At 39.6% G+C, this 18,279-nt stretch overlaps 1 protein-coding gene across 1 annotated transcript in view; it reads right to left on the minus strand.

Annotated features, from left to right (window-relative positions):
• The window catches only part of IL1RAPL1 (interleukin 1 receptor accessory protein like 1), a 745,385-nt gene that overhangs the window by 608,397 nt on the left and 118,709 nt on the right, over positions 1-18,279 (minus strand). Inside the window, exons 2-3 of the mRNA XM_059678748.1 lie at positions 13,099-13,285; positions 6,159-6,312 (exon numbers count right to left, since the gene is read on the minus strand). Coding sequence (XP_059534731.1) covers positions 6,159-6,312; positions 13,099-13,285 — 341 coding nt within the window. The remainder of the gene's footprint in view (positions 1-6,158; positions 6,313-13,098; positions 13,286-18,279) is intronic.

Raw genomic sequence — 18,279 nt, forward strand, 5'->3', positions numbered from 1 at the left:
GGGGCAGCGAGAGGTTGGCCAATTGGGGTCATCAGGGCAGCTGGGGGGGGGGCGTGGGAGGTTGGCTGTGGGAATGCACTGACGACCAGGGGGAAGCTCCTGTGTTGAGTGTCTGCCCACTGGTGGTCAGTGCACGACATAGCGACTGGTCAACCAGTCGTTCGATCATTGGTCATTCTACTGTTCAGTAGCATATATATATATATATATATATATATATATATATATATATATATATATGAAAACTTTAAATTAAAAACCTAAACCTCTGATCTGTGAAAGTCACTATTAAGAACATTAAAAGAAAAGCTACAGACTGCAATAAAATATATACAAAATATATATGTATCTGATAAAGGACTTGTATCAGAAATATACACAGAATTCTTATAACTGAACAATAAGAAAAAAACACATCCCAATTAAAAAGTAGGTAACATATCTGAACATACTAGTATACTACACCAAAGAAGATATACATGAGGCAAATAAGGACATACAATATTCTCAAAATAATTCGTTACTAGGGAATTGGCATTTAAAACAACAATGAGATACTGCTATAGACCCAATGGAATGGTAAAATCCAAATAAGAGTTCAAATTGATGAAAGGATGCAGAACAAGTGTAAGTCTTCATTCATCACGGATGAAAATGCAGTATAGTGCAGCTACTGCAGAAGACAATTTGGCAGCTTCTTACCAAACTAAATATAATCTTACCATACACTCTAGGAATTACATTTATAGGAATTTACTCAACTGATTTGAAAACTTATGCAAACACAAAACCTGCTTGAGAATGTATATATTAACTTTTCTTCATAATCTACCCAAGCTGGAAGCACCCAAGACACATCATTCAATAGATTAATAGAGTAGAGAAACCATGGTACAGCCATACAATGAAATATTATTTGGTGATAAATGAAATGAGATATCATAGATGAACTTTGAAGACAGCTAAATGAAATAAGTCAGACACAAGGGGACAAATATTTTATAATTTCACTCATATGAGGTATCTAGAAAACTCAAATTCATAGTTACAGACATATAGATTGGTTGTTTCCAAGGTTGGTGGGATGAAGTAATTTGGAGTTACTGTTTAATGGGTACAGTTTAGGTATGAAAAGATTTAAAAGTTCTAGAAATAGATGGTGGTGATAGTGGCACAAAAATGTAAATGTACTTAATGCCACTGAAATGTACACATATTCTACCACAAAAACAAAATAGGATTCTTTGAACCCAAGGTTTAGGAATCTCAATGGCTCCCCTCGGGACTCAGAAACTAGGTTTATAGTCTACTCCAACCACTAACCTTTGTTTTTCTTGTGTTTCCATAGAAATGCTTCTTATTGAATACATGATTGCTCACACCATGCAGGGTTAAAGTTGAGAGCTCACTTGTAACATCACTTCTTGAATTAACCTATTCTCAGGATTAAGACTGGTTCATTGAGATGTGAAGTAATCAAGCAATTGATCTTCTGAACTGTGAAACTTCTTGGAGAAGTTTCAAAGGTAGGTATATGTTAGTAGAGTATGCCACCTCAAAATATGAATTTTTGATATAAGGATTATTTAGAGCTGATTATTTTGCGAAACTGCAGATATAGGAGAAACTGTGAAAACAAAGGCATTACTGTTTTAGAGGGAAATTTACATTTATAAGGAAATCTCTATTTGTAAAAGTGTCTCCCTCTGTGTACCAGGAAGAGGAGCTGACAAAATCTCAAAAAGCTCCCATAATTACACCCCAATATTTCTTTTGTCTTAAGTGGACTATGGTATTTAAGGTGGTAGCTTGAGCCATCTCAAAGAGGTACTTAGTTATCCTGGGTCTGTTCAATGTGTGTGTGTGTGTGTGTGTGTGTGTGTGTGTGTGTGTGTGTATCCTATCTAATAATAGACAAAGATTGAAATTAACCGTACCTCCAATACGCCGCCCATTGGCTAATCAGCGAGGTATGCAAATTAACTGCCAATAAAGATGGCAGCTAATTTGCATACTGCAGGCAGATCCCGCTTCGCCACCCAAGGCAATATCCTGGCCTGCTGTGTCTTGGGTGGGGTAGGAGGGGCAGGCGGCAGCAGGATCTGAGCTGCTGTCTGCCCCAGGGTGGGATCCATCTGGGCCTGCTGTGTCTTGGGCGGGGTGGGTGGGGGCGGGCAGGGCAAGCAGCAGTGTGATCCCTGTGAGGGCACAGGTTGGGCTGAGGGACCACCCTTCCCTGCCAGTGCACAATTTTTTGTGCACGGGCCTTCTAATATATATATATATATATATAGTTGGTATACATGTCAATAAACTTTTGTTTGTTTTTCTCTTATTAATCTGTCATATTATAGGGGGTCTCAGTCAAGAACTCAGAGGGTAGAACCCTTAGTGTGTATAATTTTTTAAAGGCATCATTTAGGAGGATGGAAGATCCCAGGGTGCAATGCAGAATGTGATAGAACAATCTAAATATATTACAAATATATGAGACAAACTCACTGAAGGGGATAGAGGGAAAAGGTGCTAACCTAAGTAACACTGGAAATGAGTGGAGTTTGTAAGACAAAAGGCAAAATAAACTATATATAAGCACTATTTAGTAGTTAATAAAGTTGTTTATCACAGGAGTACAGGTTAACAATCCTGATTTCATTATACATCTTCATTTAAATTGAATAATTAAGTAAATGATTAACAGATGATCAGGACAAGGTTTTTCACTATTGGACAGGAAGAGGCTAGAATATTCCCAATGGTAATGGATTAGATTTGGAGAAATAAGACTGAACTCATGTTTAGTTTAATATAGAAACCCATGGTTACATATATACATATTTATAAATATATGTATATACCTGGATTAGTACACATATTTCCTTGCTCTGTTAACTGAGAAGTTTTAGAAGCAACTATACCCCAGCAGCAATGAGTACTCCCAATATCCAGGTCTTAGATTCTAGTACTATTGTCCAACTAAACAACAACAAAAATGAGGGCTCTTTGCAAAACAAAAACTAATGCTAGGACAGGAGCAGGAAATACAAAAGATAATCCTGAAGCATACTGTATGGTACCAAAATAAGGATGCACGCACGCGCGCACACACACACAGACACACAGACACACACACACACACACACAGACACACACACACATAGATGGGGGTATGTCAGAGGGACAATTAGTTAATTGAAAGAGCCCCTAAGGGCCAAAGCTAGAACAAATTGAGCAATAAAATAAATAAGGTGATATTGGATTACACACCAATGTATAAAGTATCTATGAGTCCATACTGATATAAATAAGTGATTGAATAAGTACATAAAGATGGGAAAATAGATATATGTCCCATGCAGAAAGATTCCAAATAACATATGCAGATACTTATGCAGATAGTGTACCCATAAGCTTTTAATAAGAATCTCCCATAAAAGCTAAAAATATTGCCTATACATTTAGCCACTTTATCCAGAAATATCCTTTCCCCTTTACATGTAGGATTCTTACTTTTTCATTTTAAAGAAACATTCTAACACACTTCAAAATATTTATTATCAGCTATGGTAGATCTACTAAAACTAAATTATATCATGATTTGCATATTATTTATATTAAAAACAATATGATCATGATGTTCAGAAAACCAAGATACAAAACAGTGATCAATTATCATCAAGATAAATGCCCACCTTTGATGCTTTACTGAGAGATACAATTTGTGTTCTAAGAATTGTTCTTTAATTTGGGCACAGGCAAAATAAATGTGTTTGTTATAGTGTCACACCATTAATAGCAATCTTACACATAAATATATCTTGTCAATAGACTTGTTAGTACATAAAATGCATTTGAATGGTACTATTTTAATTCCAGGGCATGCAGTTCTCCCACTCGCCCAAAATTTCATATGTAGTCAAATTTTGGTTTATTACTTATTTGCCCAAATCATTGTCAAAGGTAAAACTATTTAACTTAGAGGTATTCACAATAATCAGTTGAATGAAAACTTTCATTAAAACTGTCATTAACTTCCTCTTGGATATGAAGAAATAATTATTCCTCCTTTTCATATAAAAAGGACATATTTTGGGAGAAATTAAGTTAGAAAAATATAGTAGCTCTGGATAGCATCTAGTACAGCGGTTCTCAACCTGTGGGTCGAGACCCCTTTGGGGGTCGAACGACCCTTTCACAGGGGTCGCCTAAGGCCATCGGAAAACACATATATAATTACATATTTTTTGTGATTAATCACTATGCTTTAATTATGTTCAATTTGTAACAATGAAATTGGGGGTCACCACACCATGAGGAACTGTATTAAAGGGTCGTGGCATTAGGAAGGTTGAGAACCACTGATCTAGGAGAAAACAATTATATTATTGGTTATATAAAATAGCCTCATTTAAGTTGTCTTAACATTTGGGACCCAATTTACAGTCTCCAGGAGACTGTGTTTTAATCTCCTTTTACTCAATAGTGGTTTAGTATCCTAGTATTTCTAGAAAATGGAAATATTTGCTTACAAGGATTAGCTATACTCTCCAAAGAATAAAGATTAAAAGTGCATTCTATTTATTTTCAGAACATATGATTTTGCATTATATTTTTAAATTGCTTTTTCTCAATGCCTGTTCCTTAGAAAAGTTACATCAGTATAGTTGAGAAAAAAATAATAAAAAGTCGATATCTTTGATAAAGAATACCCAAGTATAGTCAGTTATATTTTTTTCACTATTTCATTAAACAGATAGGGAGGCAAAGTGATTAGCTATTAATTTTAATTTTATATACAGAGACATATTACACTCAGCGGAAGTGAAATCCAAACTATAGTAAATTACACACATGCATGCATACCATAGGTACATAATGAAAGACTGAATGTGTGTTTATTATTCAAGTGTAACATATTGCCAGTATCGTTTATTTACTGGGTGTAATATTTATCCTAGGCATTACCAAAGAGAACTTTATATGTTTAACTAAAATTTATTTCAATTAGGATAATTACTATTCACCAAGTAAATTTCATGAAACCAATTTTAGTTTAAAACTCAAAATATATCATAATTCAAGATTTAAAAGAAAAGATGATTATTATAAGGTGAAGAAGACTACTACAAAGTACTTTCATATGCAGGGAAACTATCTTATGTGAGTCAACACGCAAATAAAATTTTCTTTGAAGTATTTGATATACTTTCTATACTTTTAATATGTTTCATAAATACGATTGTGCAACAGAAAATCACCAAGAAGAATTTTTCTCAATAAGAGGAGAATAATGTCTTTAACTTCCTAATATTGTTTTCTTTCCCTTTTTCCCTTGGAAGCACTTTTAGAGAAGTACACTATAAAGTAAAAAATATGAACACAATATTTCACATGATTTAAAATGACAAAAATGATGCACATTTGGATATTATTCTGTATTTTCCCAACTGATCCCATCCATATTACCATACCTCATTTGATCCTTGCAAAAACCCTTTGAGGTAAATAAGGCAAAATTTGTCATCACTATTTTATATACGAGGAAACTGATATTCTGAAGATTGTAGTGATTCAAACAAGGTCATGAGACTAGTGAGTTATAGATTTATTGATTTTAGACAGTGCTGTGATTCTTGTTCTCATGACCTTCTACCTTGTTCTCATGACTTCACGCATTACATCTCACATAATTATTGAGCTATTGTACCTGAACTTATGTTATTTTCAAGTTCATGATAAAAAAATATGTTATATTTATAGAGTTATAAATAATTTTTTTCTAGTTTTGAGCAAGACAGGAAGACAAAGATGGATTTCATGAATTCCATTTCAACACTCAAAAAATTTTTCTGAAAATGATACCACTACAAAATATAAACATAATTTTCTGATATTGCAAACATATTATTTTAAGTGCTTTCAAAAGCTAACATTTCTATAATTCTGAAAACATATTTTCTTTAACCTCTCAAGAGAACTGAAATGCAAGATGATTTAAAAGCAAGGAGGAGTAAATTTCACCTATAAGAATCCATTTAGCATTTGGTTAAGTTCTTCTTTCATTGCATAGATTTAGAAAAGTGAATATGCGGCACAAAAACAAAACATCAAATGGTAGATTCATTACTTGAAAATGAAATATTGAAGACTGTGTTTACCTGTAACAGTTAATTCAGTGGTTCTCCTCACGACAAAGCCTCCATATTTTAATTCACATGTGTAGTTTCCAATGTCATCTTCTCTGACTTCTCTTATGAGCAGAGTATCTCTTTTGAATACAATACTTGGCCTCCATGCTTTTGTCCTACATTCCTGCATAAAGAAATACAATTTTTGTAGTGCATATAATATTTGTATATTTTTATAAATACCATATACAGGCAGTCCTTGGGTTACGTCGGACTCGACGTACATTGTTTCATGGTTACGTCACCATCTCCCATTTATTTATTTAAAAAAATCTGTCATTTCGATGTATATACATATGTGCTTTATGTTTTTTTTTTTTTACTAGTAGCCATGCGCATCAATCCATATGCCAGTAGGTCACTGCTGCCCTCCTGTAGCTCTCCACCCACTGCTCCACCCTCCTGTAGCTACCCTTCCCCTCTTAGCTTGTTGCCCTGACCCCTCCTGTAGCTCTCTGCTGCCTGCTTGTAGCCAGTAGGTCGTTGCTGCCCTCCTATAACTCTCCACCTGCTGCCCTGCCCTCCAGTAGCTCCCCCTCCCCCCTTATACCTTGCTTCCCTGCCCCCTCCTATAGCTCTCTGCAGCCCACTTGTATCTCGCTGGCCCACCCTCCTGCTGATCCATGATCTGGTTGTGACGCACTTTGTCTTTACACCTCAGGGCGTAACAGGTAATTAGCATATTCCTCTCTTATTATATAGGATTTACAACAAGTAAAAGTCAAGAATTATCTTTCTTTTAATTTTTTTTTACTGTTTCACTTCATTACTGCTGTGTATGTGCTCCATGTGAGTGACCCAGGTGCTTATGTAGGTGGGTTCCGACTTTTGGCGGAAATCGCATTATGCCATGCAGTTGGAACGGATCTCCGACGTAACCCAAGGACATACTGTATTACTTATCCTATCTAATAATAGATAAACATGGTGATTGACCGTACCTTTGCTACACCTCCTATTGGCTAATCAGCATGATATTCAAATTAACCACCAACGAAGATGGTGGTTAATTTGCATACGTAGGCTCTCCAAGAGGTGGAGCAAAACCTGACGGCCCCAGGACTGGCGGAGCAGCAAAGCCTGAGATTTCCGGGGCCGGGGCCAGCCCGGCCAGAACTCTGCCAGAGCGAAGGCCTGGGCCCCAGGTGCTGGAGGCAAACCAGTGCCAGCAGCCAGGGGAAAGGAAGGCCTATTGCACAAATCTCTTCCTGCAGCAGGCCTCTAGTCCGATCTAATAAAAGAGAAACATGGTAATTAGCATATGACTGCTACCCTTCCCACTGGCTAATCAAGGCTATATGCAAATTAACTGCCGGCCAAGATGGCGGCCGGTAGCCAGGCAGCTTGAAACTAACATGAGGCTTGATTGCTTCAGTGATGGAGGAATCCAACGTTCCCCGCCTGCATTGCCGGCCTCTGAGCCTGCAGTTTGAAACATAGTTACAAATATAGAAGCTAAACAAAACCCCAGAAACCTGCTTTCAGCCTGCCGGGATATGAGAGCTGGAGTTATACACTGTTTCGATTATAGAACCCAAACAAAACAGATACCTGCTTTCAGCAGCAGAGGCTTCAGAGCTGGAGCCAAAGCTAAAGCTAGCCCAGAATAAAAAAAAAAAGAAAAAAAGGAGCAGTTGGGAACATCAGTCACCCGCCTACCTGAAAACAGCCCTCAGCCCATAACCCAGGTTGGCAAGGCACCCCAGTGGGGACCCCCACCCTGAAGGGTGTGTCACCAGCTGCAAACAGCCATCATCCCCTGACCCAGGCTGGCCAGGCACCCCAGTGGGGACCCCCACCCTGATCCAGGACACCCTTCAAGCCAAACCAGCCAGCCCCACCCATGCACCAGGCCTCTATCCTATATAGTAAAAGGATAATATGCCTCCCATCACTGGGATCAGCGGAGCCGCGAGGCCTCCCAGCACCGGGATCAGCGTGACAGGGGGCAGCGCCCAAACCCCCTGATCACCCTGCGGCTCTGTTTGTGACAGGGAGCAGGGCCACAACCTCCTGATCAGCCCTGCTCTGTGCCTGATATGGGGGAACTCCCCAACCCCCTGATTGCCCTGCGGCTCTGTGAGTGACAGGGTGCAGCACCTGAACCACCCCCCCCCCGCCCCACGGGCCCTGCTCTGTGTGTGAGGGGGTAGAGCCATAACCTCCCCATAGGCCCTGCCCTGAGTGTGACAGTGGCGGCTCCTCAACCCCCTGATTGGCCCTGCTCTGTGGGTGACAGAGGGCGGCGCCCCAACCCCCTGATTGGCCCTGCTCTGTGCGTGACAGAGGGTGGCGCCACAACCTCCACATCGACCCTGCCTTGAGTGTGACATGGGGCGGGTGCCCCAACCCCCCAATCGGCCCTACTCTGAGTGTGACTGAGGATGGCATCGCAACCTCCCAATCCGCCCTGCTCTGTGCATGACAGGGGGCGGCGCCCCAACTCCTCAATCAGCCCTGCTCTGAGCCCGACCAGGGGCTGCACCTAGGGATTGGGCCTGCCCTCTGCCACCCGGGAGCAGGCCTAAGCCAGCAGGTCGTTATCTCCTGAGGGGTCCCAGACTGCGAGAGGGCACAGGCCAGGCTGAGGGACCCCCCCTTCCCCCCCCCGAGTGCACAAATTTTTGTGCACCGGGCCTCTAGTCCTATATAATAGAACCCTAATCTGCAAATCGACCAAATGGTTGAATGACTGGTAGCTATGATGCACACTGACCACCAGGGGGCAGACACTCAATGCAGGAGCTGCCCTCTGGTGGTCAGTGCACTGCCACAGGGGGAGCACAGCTCACCCAGAAGCCGGGCTTATGGCTGGAGGGTGCAGCGATGGTGGGAGTCTCTCCTGCCTCTGTGGTAGCACTAAGGACGCCTCGGGGGATGTCTGTCTAGTGGGCATCCCCCGAGGTGTCACGGACTTTGAGAGGACAGGCTGGAGTGAGAGACCCTCCCCAGTGCACAAATGTTGTGCACTAGGCCTCTAGTATAGTATAAATAAATGCTATCTATATATATAAAAAGCCAGAGACTGGAATGCTGTAACGACCAGAATGACCGGTCCCTATGACATCCACTGCGGCAAGCACAAAAGCCCAATCTGGGTGCAGGGCCAGCCAGCCAACCTCCTGTAGCACCTTCCCCCAATGGGCCCTGTCCCCAATGGGCCCCCACCACCCCAATCTGTCCACAGTCCCTCCCTGATCACCTTCTGACCCCAATAGGAGGTGGGGCCAGCCAGCCAACCTCCCGCAGCCCCTCCCCCCTGCCGGCCCCGCCCCTGATGGTCCCCAACCACCCCAATCGGCCTGCAGCCCCTCCCCCCAAGCTGGCCCAACCCCTGATCGCCCCCCAACCCCAGTAGTGGATAGGGCTGGCTGGCCAACCTCCTGCAGCCCCTCCCACAGGCTGGCCCCACCCCTGATGGGCCCACACCACCCCGATTGGCCTGTGGCCCTTCCCCCAGCCAGCTCCACCCCTGATCGCCCCCCACACACCATTCGAGATGGGGCTGGCTGGCCAACCTCCCACAGCCCCCCCCACAGCTGCTGATCCCTGATAGCCCCCCCCCACACCCCAATAGGGGGTGGGGCCTGCCAGCCAATTGCCCAATTGTCCTGGCCCTGATCGGCCCCAATCATGGTGAGTCGGCCTGTTTACCTCCCACTGTCTCCTCCTCCTGACAGGCTCGGCCCTGATCTGCCCCTATTGTGGCCGGTTGGCTGGACCCCACCCGTGCATGAATTTGTGCACTGGGCCTCTAGTATATTACTATATACTACTTATATAGTATTCATACATGCTATACTATAGAGTATTACTATATTTTACTTATGTAATATTTATATTTATATGTTGTTACTTCTATAGTATTACTTACATAGCATTTATATTTATATAGCAACTAAAGATAAAGTATTTAAAATAACTAAACAAAAATTTTCTCAAATTATATTTTAAAAGGGTTAAATAGTTTGGAATTGATTCTAAAGATTTTCATACCTTTTCCACATGTCTGGAAAATCAGGTACCACAATGTTTTTAAAAAGGTATTTTTAGAAAGAGAGACTTTATTAATTTCTAATATTAGTGTCTCTAAATCAGATATGTATTAACTTATTAGATATAAAAAGGGACATTTGTTAAGATTACTTCTGACATAATTTTTATTTTATTGTTTTGTTAATCCTCACCCGAGGATATTTTTCCATTGATTTTTAGAGAGAGTGGAAGAAAGAGGGAAGGACAGAGAAATGTCAATGTGAGAGAAATACAATGACTGGTTGCCTTCTGAACATGCCAGGGCCCAGGCTGGGGAGGAGCCTGCAACTGAGGTACATGGCCTTGACTGGAATTGAACCCTGCACCCTTCGGTCCACAGGCTGACGCTCTATCCACTGAGCCAAACAAACCCGCTAAGGCCTGACATCATCTAATACTCCACAATTGATTATTGAGAAATAACCACCTTGATAATTGGTAACATAAAATACAAAGTAATAAATTTAGTGAGAAGTAGAAAAGTAATTCTATAGATGAAAATGCTTCTATTTTAATATATTAAATATTTTAATGTTTATTTTAGAGATAGTTGAATCTCTTCACAGCACATACATTCAATAATCCATGAAAGAAATAGACAATATTTATATTAAAGGTCTTTATAGTTCAATAAATATCTGTCTTCATTGTTGATAGGTCTACCAAATTATGGTCTCTGAATTCAGCTTTGGATTGTAATGATGTTGGCTCAGGAGATTTCTGTTTATGCCAAAACAGAAGTCTATTTCCTCTAGCCAGATTGCAAATCAATGGAATGAGGATAAAATAGCTTTAAACCATTTGACACTATTCAGAGGTAATGTTATTTCTAAAATAATGTATTGCCAAATCAAATTTCTGCAAACTGATTATGTGGCTCAATGCCTTTATATAATTGGGAGCCAATTACCCAGTTATTTCAGACCAAAATATACCTTTTATATCCTCATATTACTTGTGCAAACTTGAAAATTGCATACATTGTGCACTGAATGTATGGAACATATATCTCCTTGGCTATGGGAATATAATTTGATTTGTTATAAGACTTTTAAATTTTACATATACATGATCTCCATTCATCACTCTACTAGTTATGGTCTTTATAGCTCAAAGTCACAATGAATGGGGTGATAGTGGAAACATGACTAAAGAACCAATGTCAGGCCAGCCATTTAAAAAAAATGAGTGTTTGAGTATGTATGTGTGCATGCATGTACTTTCTAAGATTTTGGCAAATTTTGAGATACTGCTGGCAAAAAGTGAGAAGAGGGGCATGCCTCTTTAGATTAACTTAGTAGCAAAACAGAAAATTAATTGAGTATCTAGAAGCTGAATGTACACATATAAGTGCTAATAAAAGTATTTGTTCTTGGAGACCTTGGATCAAGCTCCCCAGATTCCTCTCCGCTCAAAGCAATCATCAGGACTTACTCAGAATATGCCTGTGGAAAGGCAAACCCAGAGAATCAGGATGAGAAATATTCATACAACTTACAAAAGGGAAAAAGCCCTGACCGGTTTGGCTCAGTGGATAGAGCGTCGGCGTGCGGACTCAAGGGTCCCAGGTTCGATTCCGGTCAAGGGCATGTACCTTGGTTGCGGGCACATACCCAGTAGGGAGTGTGCAAAATGCAGCTGATCGATGTTTCACTCTCATCGATGTTTCTATCTCTCTGTCCCTCTCCCTTCCTCTCTGTAAAAAATCAATAAAATATATTTAACAAAAAAGTTAAAAAGATGTGGTACAAAGAGTTTGTCATATTTAAAAAAAATAAAAAGGGAAAAAATTCATCTGCATAGGAACAGAAATCAGCGGGGCTAATATTCGAGGGCTATTTAACACTGTCTAAGATAGAAATTCAAGGGAAAAGTAGAAAAATATTTCCACAGTTCCTTTGTCGTTCTGATCCTCCATTGTTAATTATCAAGAATTAAAATTAAGTCTTACTCAGAGAGGGGCATTGCTAATTTTGGCAAAATTCTTCAAAAGTTGTTCAAGATTTGTTTATTGTTTCATTTCTAACAAGTTTTGAATTCCTGAATAGTCCATCATGGGATCTCATGATCTGTACATTTGTATTAGTGGATTTAGTTACTAAGAGGTCCAGCTTCCTTAATTGCTAATTCAGTGAGTTGGATAAAGCAAATTTTACACTAAGAATCTTTAAAACATGGGCAAAATATTCCAGATAAATGTTCATAGCATCTAAATTGTATAGTATTGAATATATTCAATAACAGAATTATATTTTATGATATAGAAATGAACTGAAGAGTATGTTCAAATCTTGAAATTCAGTGATAGTAAGGGCAGGGTTGATTTATTCTGTATAAGCCTGAAGTTTCTTTTGCTTTTTGAAAAAAACTTAATCTAACATTTTTATAATGTTATAAATTTTCATCAGATGTTATTTAAAATACGAATGCTTGTATATGAAAAGGATTAGAATATGCACCAAAATACTTCCATTACATAGAACTTTTCAATAAAACTAGTGTACTATTTTATCACAGAAGCAAATAAATCTTTCTCTCCTTATTTGGGGAAATTGTGGACTGCTTACATGAAGAGCTTGAAAATTAATTTTAGTTTTAGTTCCTGAAATTATCAATGAAGGCACTGTGGGTATAAACTAGATATAAATATAAACACATCAGCTCCTTATAATGGACTACTGATACAAATATTAACTAGCATTTATCAAAGTCACTCACTGGTTTGAGAACATACAATGGATAGCAAAACCTGTTGTAGCATTTTAGGAAGGCAAAGTTGAACTGTAATACGCCCATTACTTTTTTTATCCAACTTTTTCAAGTGTAAAATACACATTATTTAAGTATAAGCAAAATGATTATTCACAGTTCATACCTTATACCATAGGATTTCAGGTTCTCTGGCTGGTAGTAAAAAATCTTCTATGTCACGGCATGAAATTTCCTTGCTTTTGCTAAGTTCAGCTTTATCAAAGTACTTCATCTTGGAATTATAGCAGAGTCCAGTGTCATTTTCGCCCACGGTAAGTGAGATGGATACTTTCATACAATAGGTGGAGTTTCTGTAAGGAAGCAGAATAAATATGGTAGCCTGAATCTGGTGTGAAAAGCAGGCAAACCTGTGGAAAACAGGCAAACCCCAGAGAATCAGGATGAGAAATACTCAGACAACTTCAAAGAGGGGGAAAAAAACTCATCTGCACAGGAACAGAAATCAGTGGGGCTAATATTTGAGGGCTGTTTAACATTGTCTAAGATAGAAATTCAAGTGAAAAGTAGGAAAATATTTCCACATTTCCTTTGCTGTTCTGATCCTCCATTGCTTATTTTCAAGAATTAAAATTAAGTCTTACTCAGAGAGGGGCATTGCTAATTTTGGTAAAATTCTTCAAAAATTGTTCAAGATTTGTTTATTGTTTCATTTCTAACAAGTTTTGAATTCCTGATTAGTCCATCAAGGGGGCTCAGGCACATGCTGGCAAGCAAGTGTTGCCAAGGAAGTATGTCTACAGGGGGAGGAAGGGAGGGAGGGAGGGAGGGAGGGAGAGAGAGAGAGAGAGAGAGAGAGAGAGAGAGAGGTAAAAACTCCACTAATTAATTGATGTTTATGGCAATGGCATTGTGGCTTATTCCACAGGGCTCTCTCTTGTCACCTAACTAAACAATGCTTGGAGCCATTTGTATAGTTTTCATTTGCTGGTATTATATACAGGCTTGTTTTAAAAAATGTTCAACAGAGATTTTTGTATCTAGAAAAAGAAAAGGTATAAAGGAAAAATTAGGTCAGTAAAATGTGAAGCTTATGCTAAAATTGGCAAACTCAACAGAGTAGAAAAATATTGACCTATTAAACATAATGGAAGGCCAGGAAAAAGGCTGCTTAATCCTTATAGTACTGGCTGTCTTGATAAGAAGATAGGTTATTGTCTAGCTATTGTGTCTCAGTGGTTGAGTGTCCACCCATGAACCAGGTCAGGCACATGCCAGGGTTGCAGTCTTGATCCTCGGTAGAGGGTGTATAGGAGGCAGCTGATTCATGATTCTCTCTCATCAGTGATATTTATATCTGTCTCTCCCTTACTCTCTCTAAAATCAATACAAAACACATATTAAATAAAATACAATAGGTTATCAATGAGTCTGGGCAGAAAACAGTATGGGATAAAAGCATTGCAAAGTCACTCTCTTTACAGACCCATATCCATTTGGGTTTGAACCTGTAGTCCAAATTGTCAGACAAGAGAAACATTCCACTGTTTTACGTAAGGACAATCCTATCCTAATATTGATTCCACAGAATCATTTCAAAAATCAGTGTCTCATTTTACTCACTGTTGATTCCCCAAAATAGGTTTATAACTTAGAATACATGACAAGAGAAATCATGTTTGGAGATCTCATTGAAAGAGTTGGGACCAAAGGAAGTTTTCTAATAAATTGCACCATTTCTGCTTGCTATTTATGTCTCTGGACATTCAAAAAACACTGATAATGTGGCAGGCATGGTGGCAGGCAGTGTGAATAAAGAAAGGATTAAAACACCAGATTCAAGGTTCTGTAGAGAATTGCTCATTTGCTAAGTGCCCAATGACTTGTTTGTGTATTCGATCAGCAAATTCCTGCATTTGCACCCTGCCTGGCATGGCTCAGTGGTTGAGCATCAACCTATGAACTAGGAGGTCATGGTTTAATTCCCAGTCCAGGCATATGCCTGGGTTGTGGGCTTGATTCTCAGTGTGGGGTGTGCAGGAGGCAGCCGATCAATGATTCTCTCTCATCACTGATCTCTCTCTCTCTCTCTCTCTCTCTCTCTCTCTCTCTCTCTCTCTCTCTCTTCTTCTCTGAATGCTGGTTCCTCTCTGCTCTGCTCTGATACTCATGAACCACAGCCTCAAAGTCCTCCTTATTCAGCTAAATGCTTTGAAGTTTAAGCAGCAACTTGATTTAGATTCTTAGTTTTTTAATGCTAAAATGACATGATGGGAAATGGCCAGGACATAGCTAGTTGTGGCATAATAAAAAATAAATTTGTTCTTTGTCCAGGTTCCTGGCACAGATCTCCCAAAACTCTTAACATTTCCTGAGAGACAAGAGTGTTATTCATAAGGAGCCCCTTTATCACATATGAGTTTATGTTAATAGGCTCACTTAAGGCAGAGCCCCTGGATAGCCTCTGCATGTGCCTGGTCACCTAAGGACCAAGTGACCAGAGGGTTGAAACTTTTAGCTCCATCCAGTGAACTTTATGGAATACGGCAGGTACTAGAGATTATACTCTCAAAAAAAATTTCCCCAATATATTTTTATTGATTTCAGAGATGAAGGGAGAGAGGGAGAGAGAGAGAGAGAGAGAGAGAGAGAGAGAGAGAGAGAGATCAATGATGAGAGAGAATCATTGATCGGCTGACTCCTGCATGCCCCACACTGGGAATCAAGCCTGCAACTCAGGCATGTGCCCTGACCGGGATTTGAATAGTGACCTGGTTCATAGGTCGACATTCAACCACTGAGCCATGCTGGCTGGGCTCTAAAAACTCTTGAACAAAATGACTTTCTGAGCTTCAGGGTTCATGAACACACTGAGGTGCTGGGAGGGAGACACCCAGAGAGGGCATGGCATGGAAGCTCTGTACCTTTACTATCATACTGTGCCCTACACATCTCTTCCATATGGCTATTCATTTGTATCCTTGATAAATCAATAATAGTAAGTACACCGTTCTCCTGAGTTCAGTGAGCTATTTTAGAAAACGACTGAATCCCATGAGGGGGTAACAGAAATCTCTGATTTGTAGCTGATCAGTCAGAATCATAGGTAACAACCTGAACTTGCAATTGGCATTTGATTTTTGGGGGGCCAACTGTGTGGAAATGAGCCCGTAACTTGTGAGATCTGATGCTAACACCAGGTTGATAGTGTCAGAACTGGATTGAATTGCGGGGACAGCCAGTTGGTGTTGCAGAATTGCTTGGTGTGGAATAAACACACACATCTGGGTCAGAAGTATTGGCAATAGAAGAGAAAAAATACAAGTTTTCCTTTACAGTTATCTATTTAGCTTTATATTAGGAAACAAATAAATTCTCCACAAAATTAAAATTTAGAATTATTGAATGTCAATTTTTTAAGCTTTGTATAAGCTTTCAGGAGAAGTGAAACACAAGCAAATAGCTGGAATTCAATGGGAAAGCACTACAAAGGCCTATGTATTACAACAGTAGTGTCAAAGAAAGAAACAAGAAGATTTCATAAAATGTGATACCTGCTTTCTTTTTTTAATTTTTTATTGTTGGAAGTATTACATGCATCCTTCTTTTCCCCCCATTGATCCCTTCTAGCCCACCCTGCCTCCACCTCTTGTCCTGGGCATTACCTGGTTTTCTTCAAGAATGAGCAAGAATTTAGCAATTTTCAGAAAGGCTATTTCAGGGATTAGTATGCACAAAGGCTTGAAGGCATGAAACAACCTGGCATGTTTGAGGAACTGCAAATCACTTGGTGTGGCTGGATTATAAAGTAGTAATAAAGGAACAGCTAGAATTGAGACTGTATAGGTGCACAAGAGCCAGACTAAAAGTCATGTAAGCCAGTGTAAAGAGTTTGGACTTTGTGTTGGGTAATAATGAGATGTGTGTGTGTGTGTGTGTGTGTGTGTGTGTGTGTGTGATGAAGCATTTCTCTCAGCTGAGTATATGAAAGATACAGTCAATCTTTCAGCCTGGAAATACTGAAAAAGAAACAGCTTTGAGAGAAAAGCATGTTAAATTTTAACTTGAGCTTCCCACCGACTGGGAAAAAATCCTCTTTGGGTTTGCCAGCAACATTGTTCATGCATAATTTATTAATTTTAATCCAGTACAGACCAGAGCATGCTCTGCCCAGGCTCATTTTAAGATTATTTTTTCAGAAAAAAATTAATTACCTAAGTTAAGCTATTAACTACCTTGGGACATACTCCAAAAGTGTCTTAAGAAAATAGTTAGGTTTTGGAATAATAGTGATATTTGTACAACATGTTAGAACTCATAAAGAACAGACTTTTCTAAGACCTAAATCCGTGAATTCTAATTTTGAACCTTACACGTTAATCTTTTAAATTCATGAATCTTAGGTTGCTTTTTTCTCCTCACACTACTGATTGCTGTTTTTTTAAAATGGGTTTTACCACACCTCCTTATATCTAATAACAGGCATTTTTTAATTACCTATGCAGAGTTAACAGCAAGAACACACAAGCTCAACTGGTGAGGTTCAGATTCCAGCTCAATCACTCATTACTTTTGAAATGAAGGAAAGTTACTTGACTCTGTGTGCTTCCATTTCCTCATTTGTGTAAAGAGAAAATAAGACTGAAGACACCATAGGTGGTTGTGGGAATCAAACGTGTTAAATGCATAAAGGGCTCAGAACAGTGCCAGTCTTCTGGTGAGCACACATTTTGTGTTAGATCTTATTATAAAGATCGTGTCCCTTTTTCCTACTTCTTTCTATTTCCATTTTGCAGTACGGATACAGTGTTTGTTGACAAGGTAGGTTAGATGCACAGTAACACCAGAAGGATGTCTTCAGTTCATTGGTGTTTAATTAGTGTGAAGAGTAAGAGTCCAGATAACTCCTTAGAGCTTTCATCTGTGATGTGTGATTGGGGCTGGACAAGAATGAGTAAAGTTGATGGAAACTATGGACTCCTAAACCCATCCATCCTCCTGCTGTTCTATAAATGCAACTGACCCCTAATTTTTGGACAGTGGCTCCAGACGAACACACTTAGGTATTCTTCCTTCCCTTTGATTCCCCAACCTGGTGAGGTCTGATTTACAAATGTCTGGCAATGTCTGGAATTCTGGACTCCCCAGGATAGCACTATTTTCAAATTACTTTCAATGTTTTAATACCTATTTGCTGTTTTTGTTCATCAGGAGGTGATGTTATAAACTAAAATAAAGCAGCGGCCAATGAACGCTATGGTCTTATTTACTGTGAAAAGCTAGCAGGAAGCAAGCAACTTGTGGCACATTAATAAACATATGATCCCCCTGAGGAGAATTACACACT

The sequence above is a fragment of the Myotis daubentonii genome, chromosome X (assembly GCF_963259705.1).
Source record: "Myotis daubentonii chromosome X, mMyoDau2.1, whole genome shotgun sequence".
NCBI lineage: Eukaryota > Metazoa > Chordata > Mammalia > Chiroptera > Vespertilionidae > Myotis > Myotis daubentonii.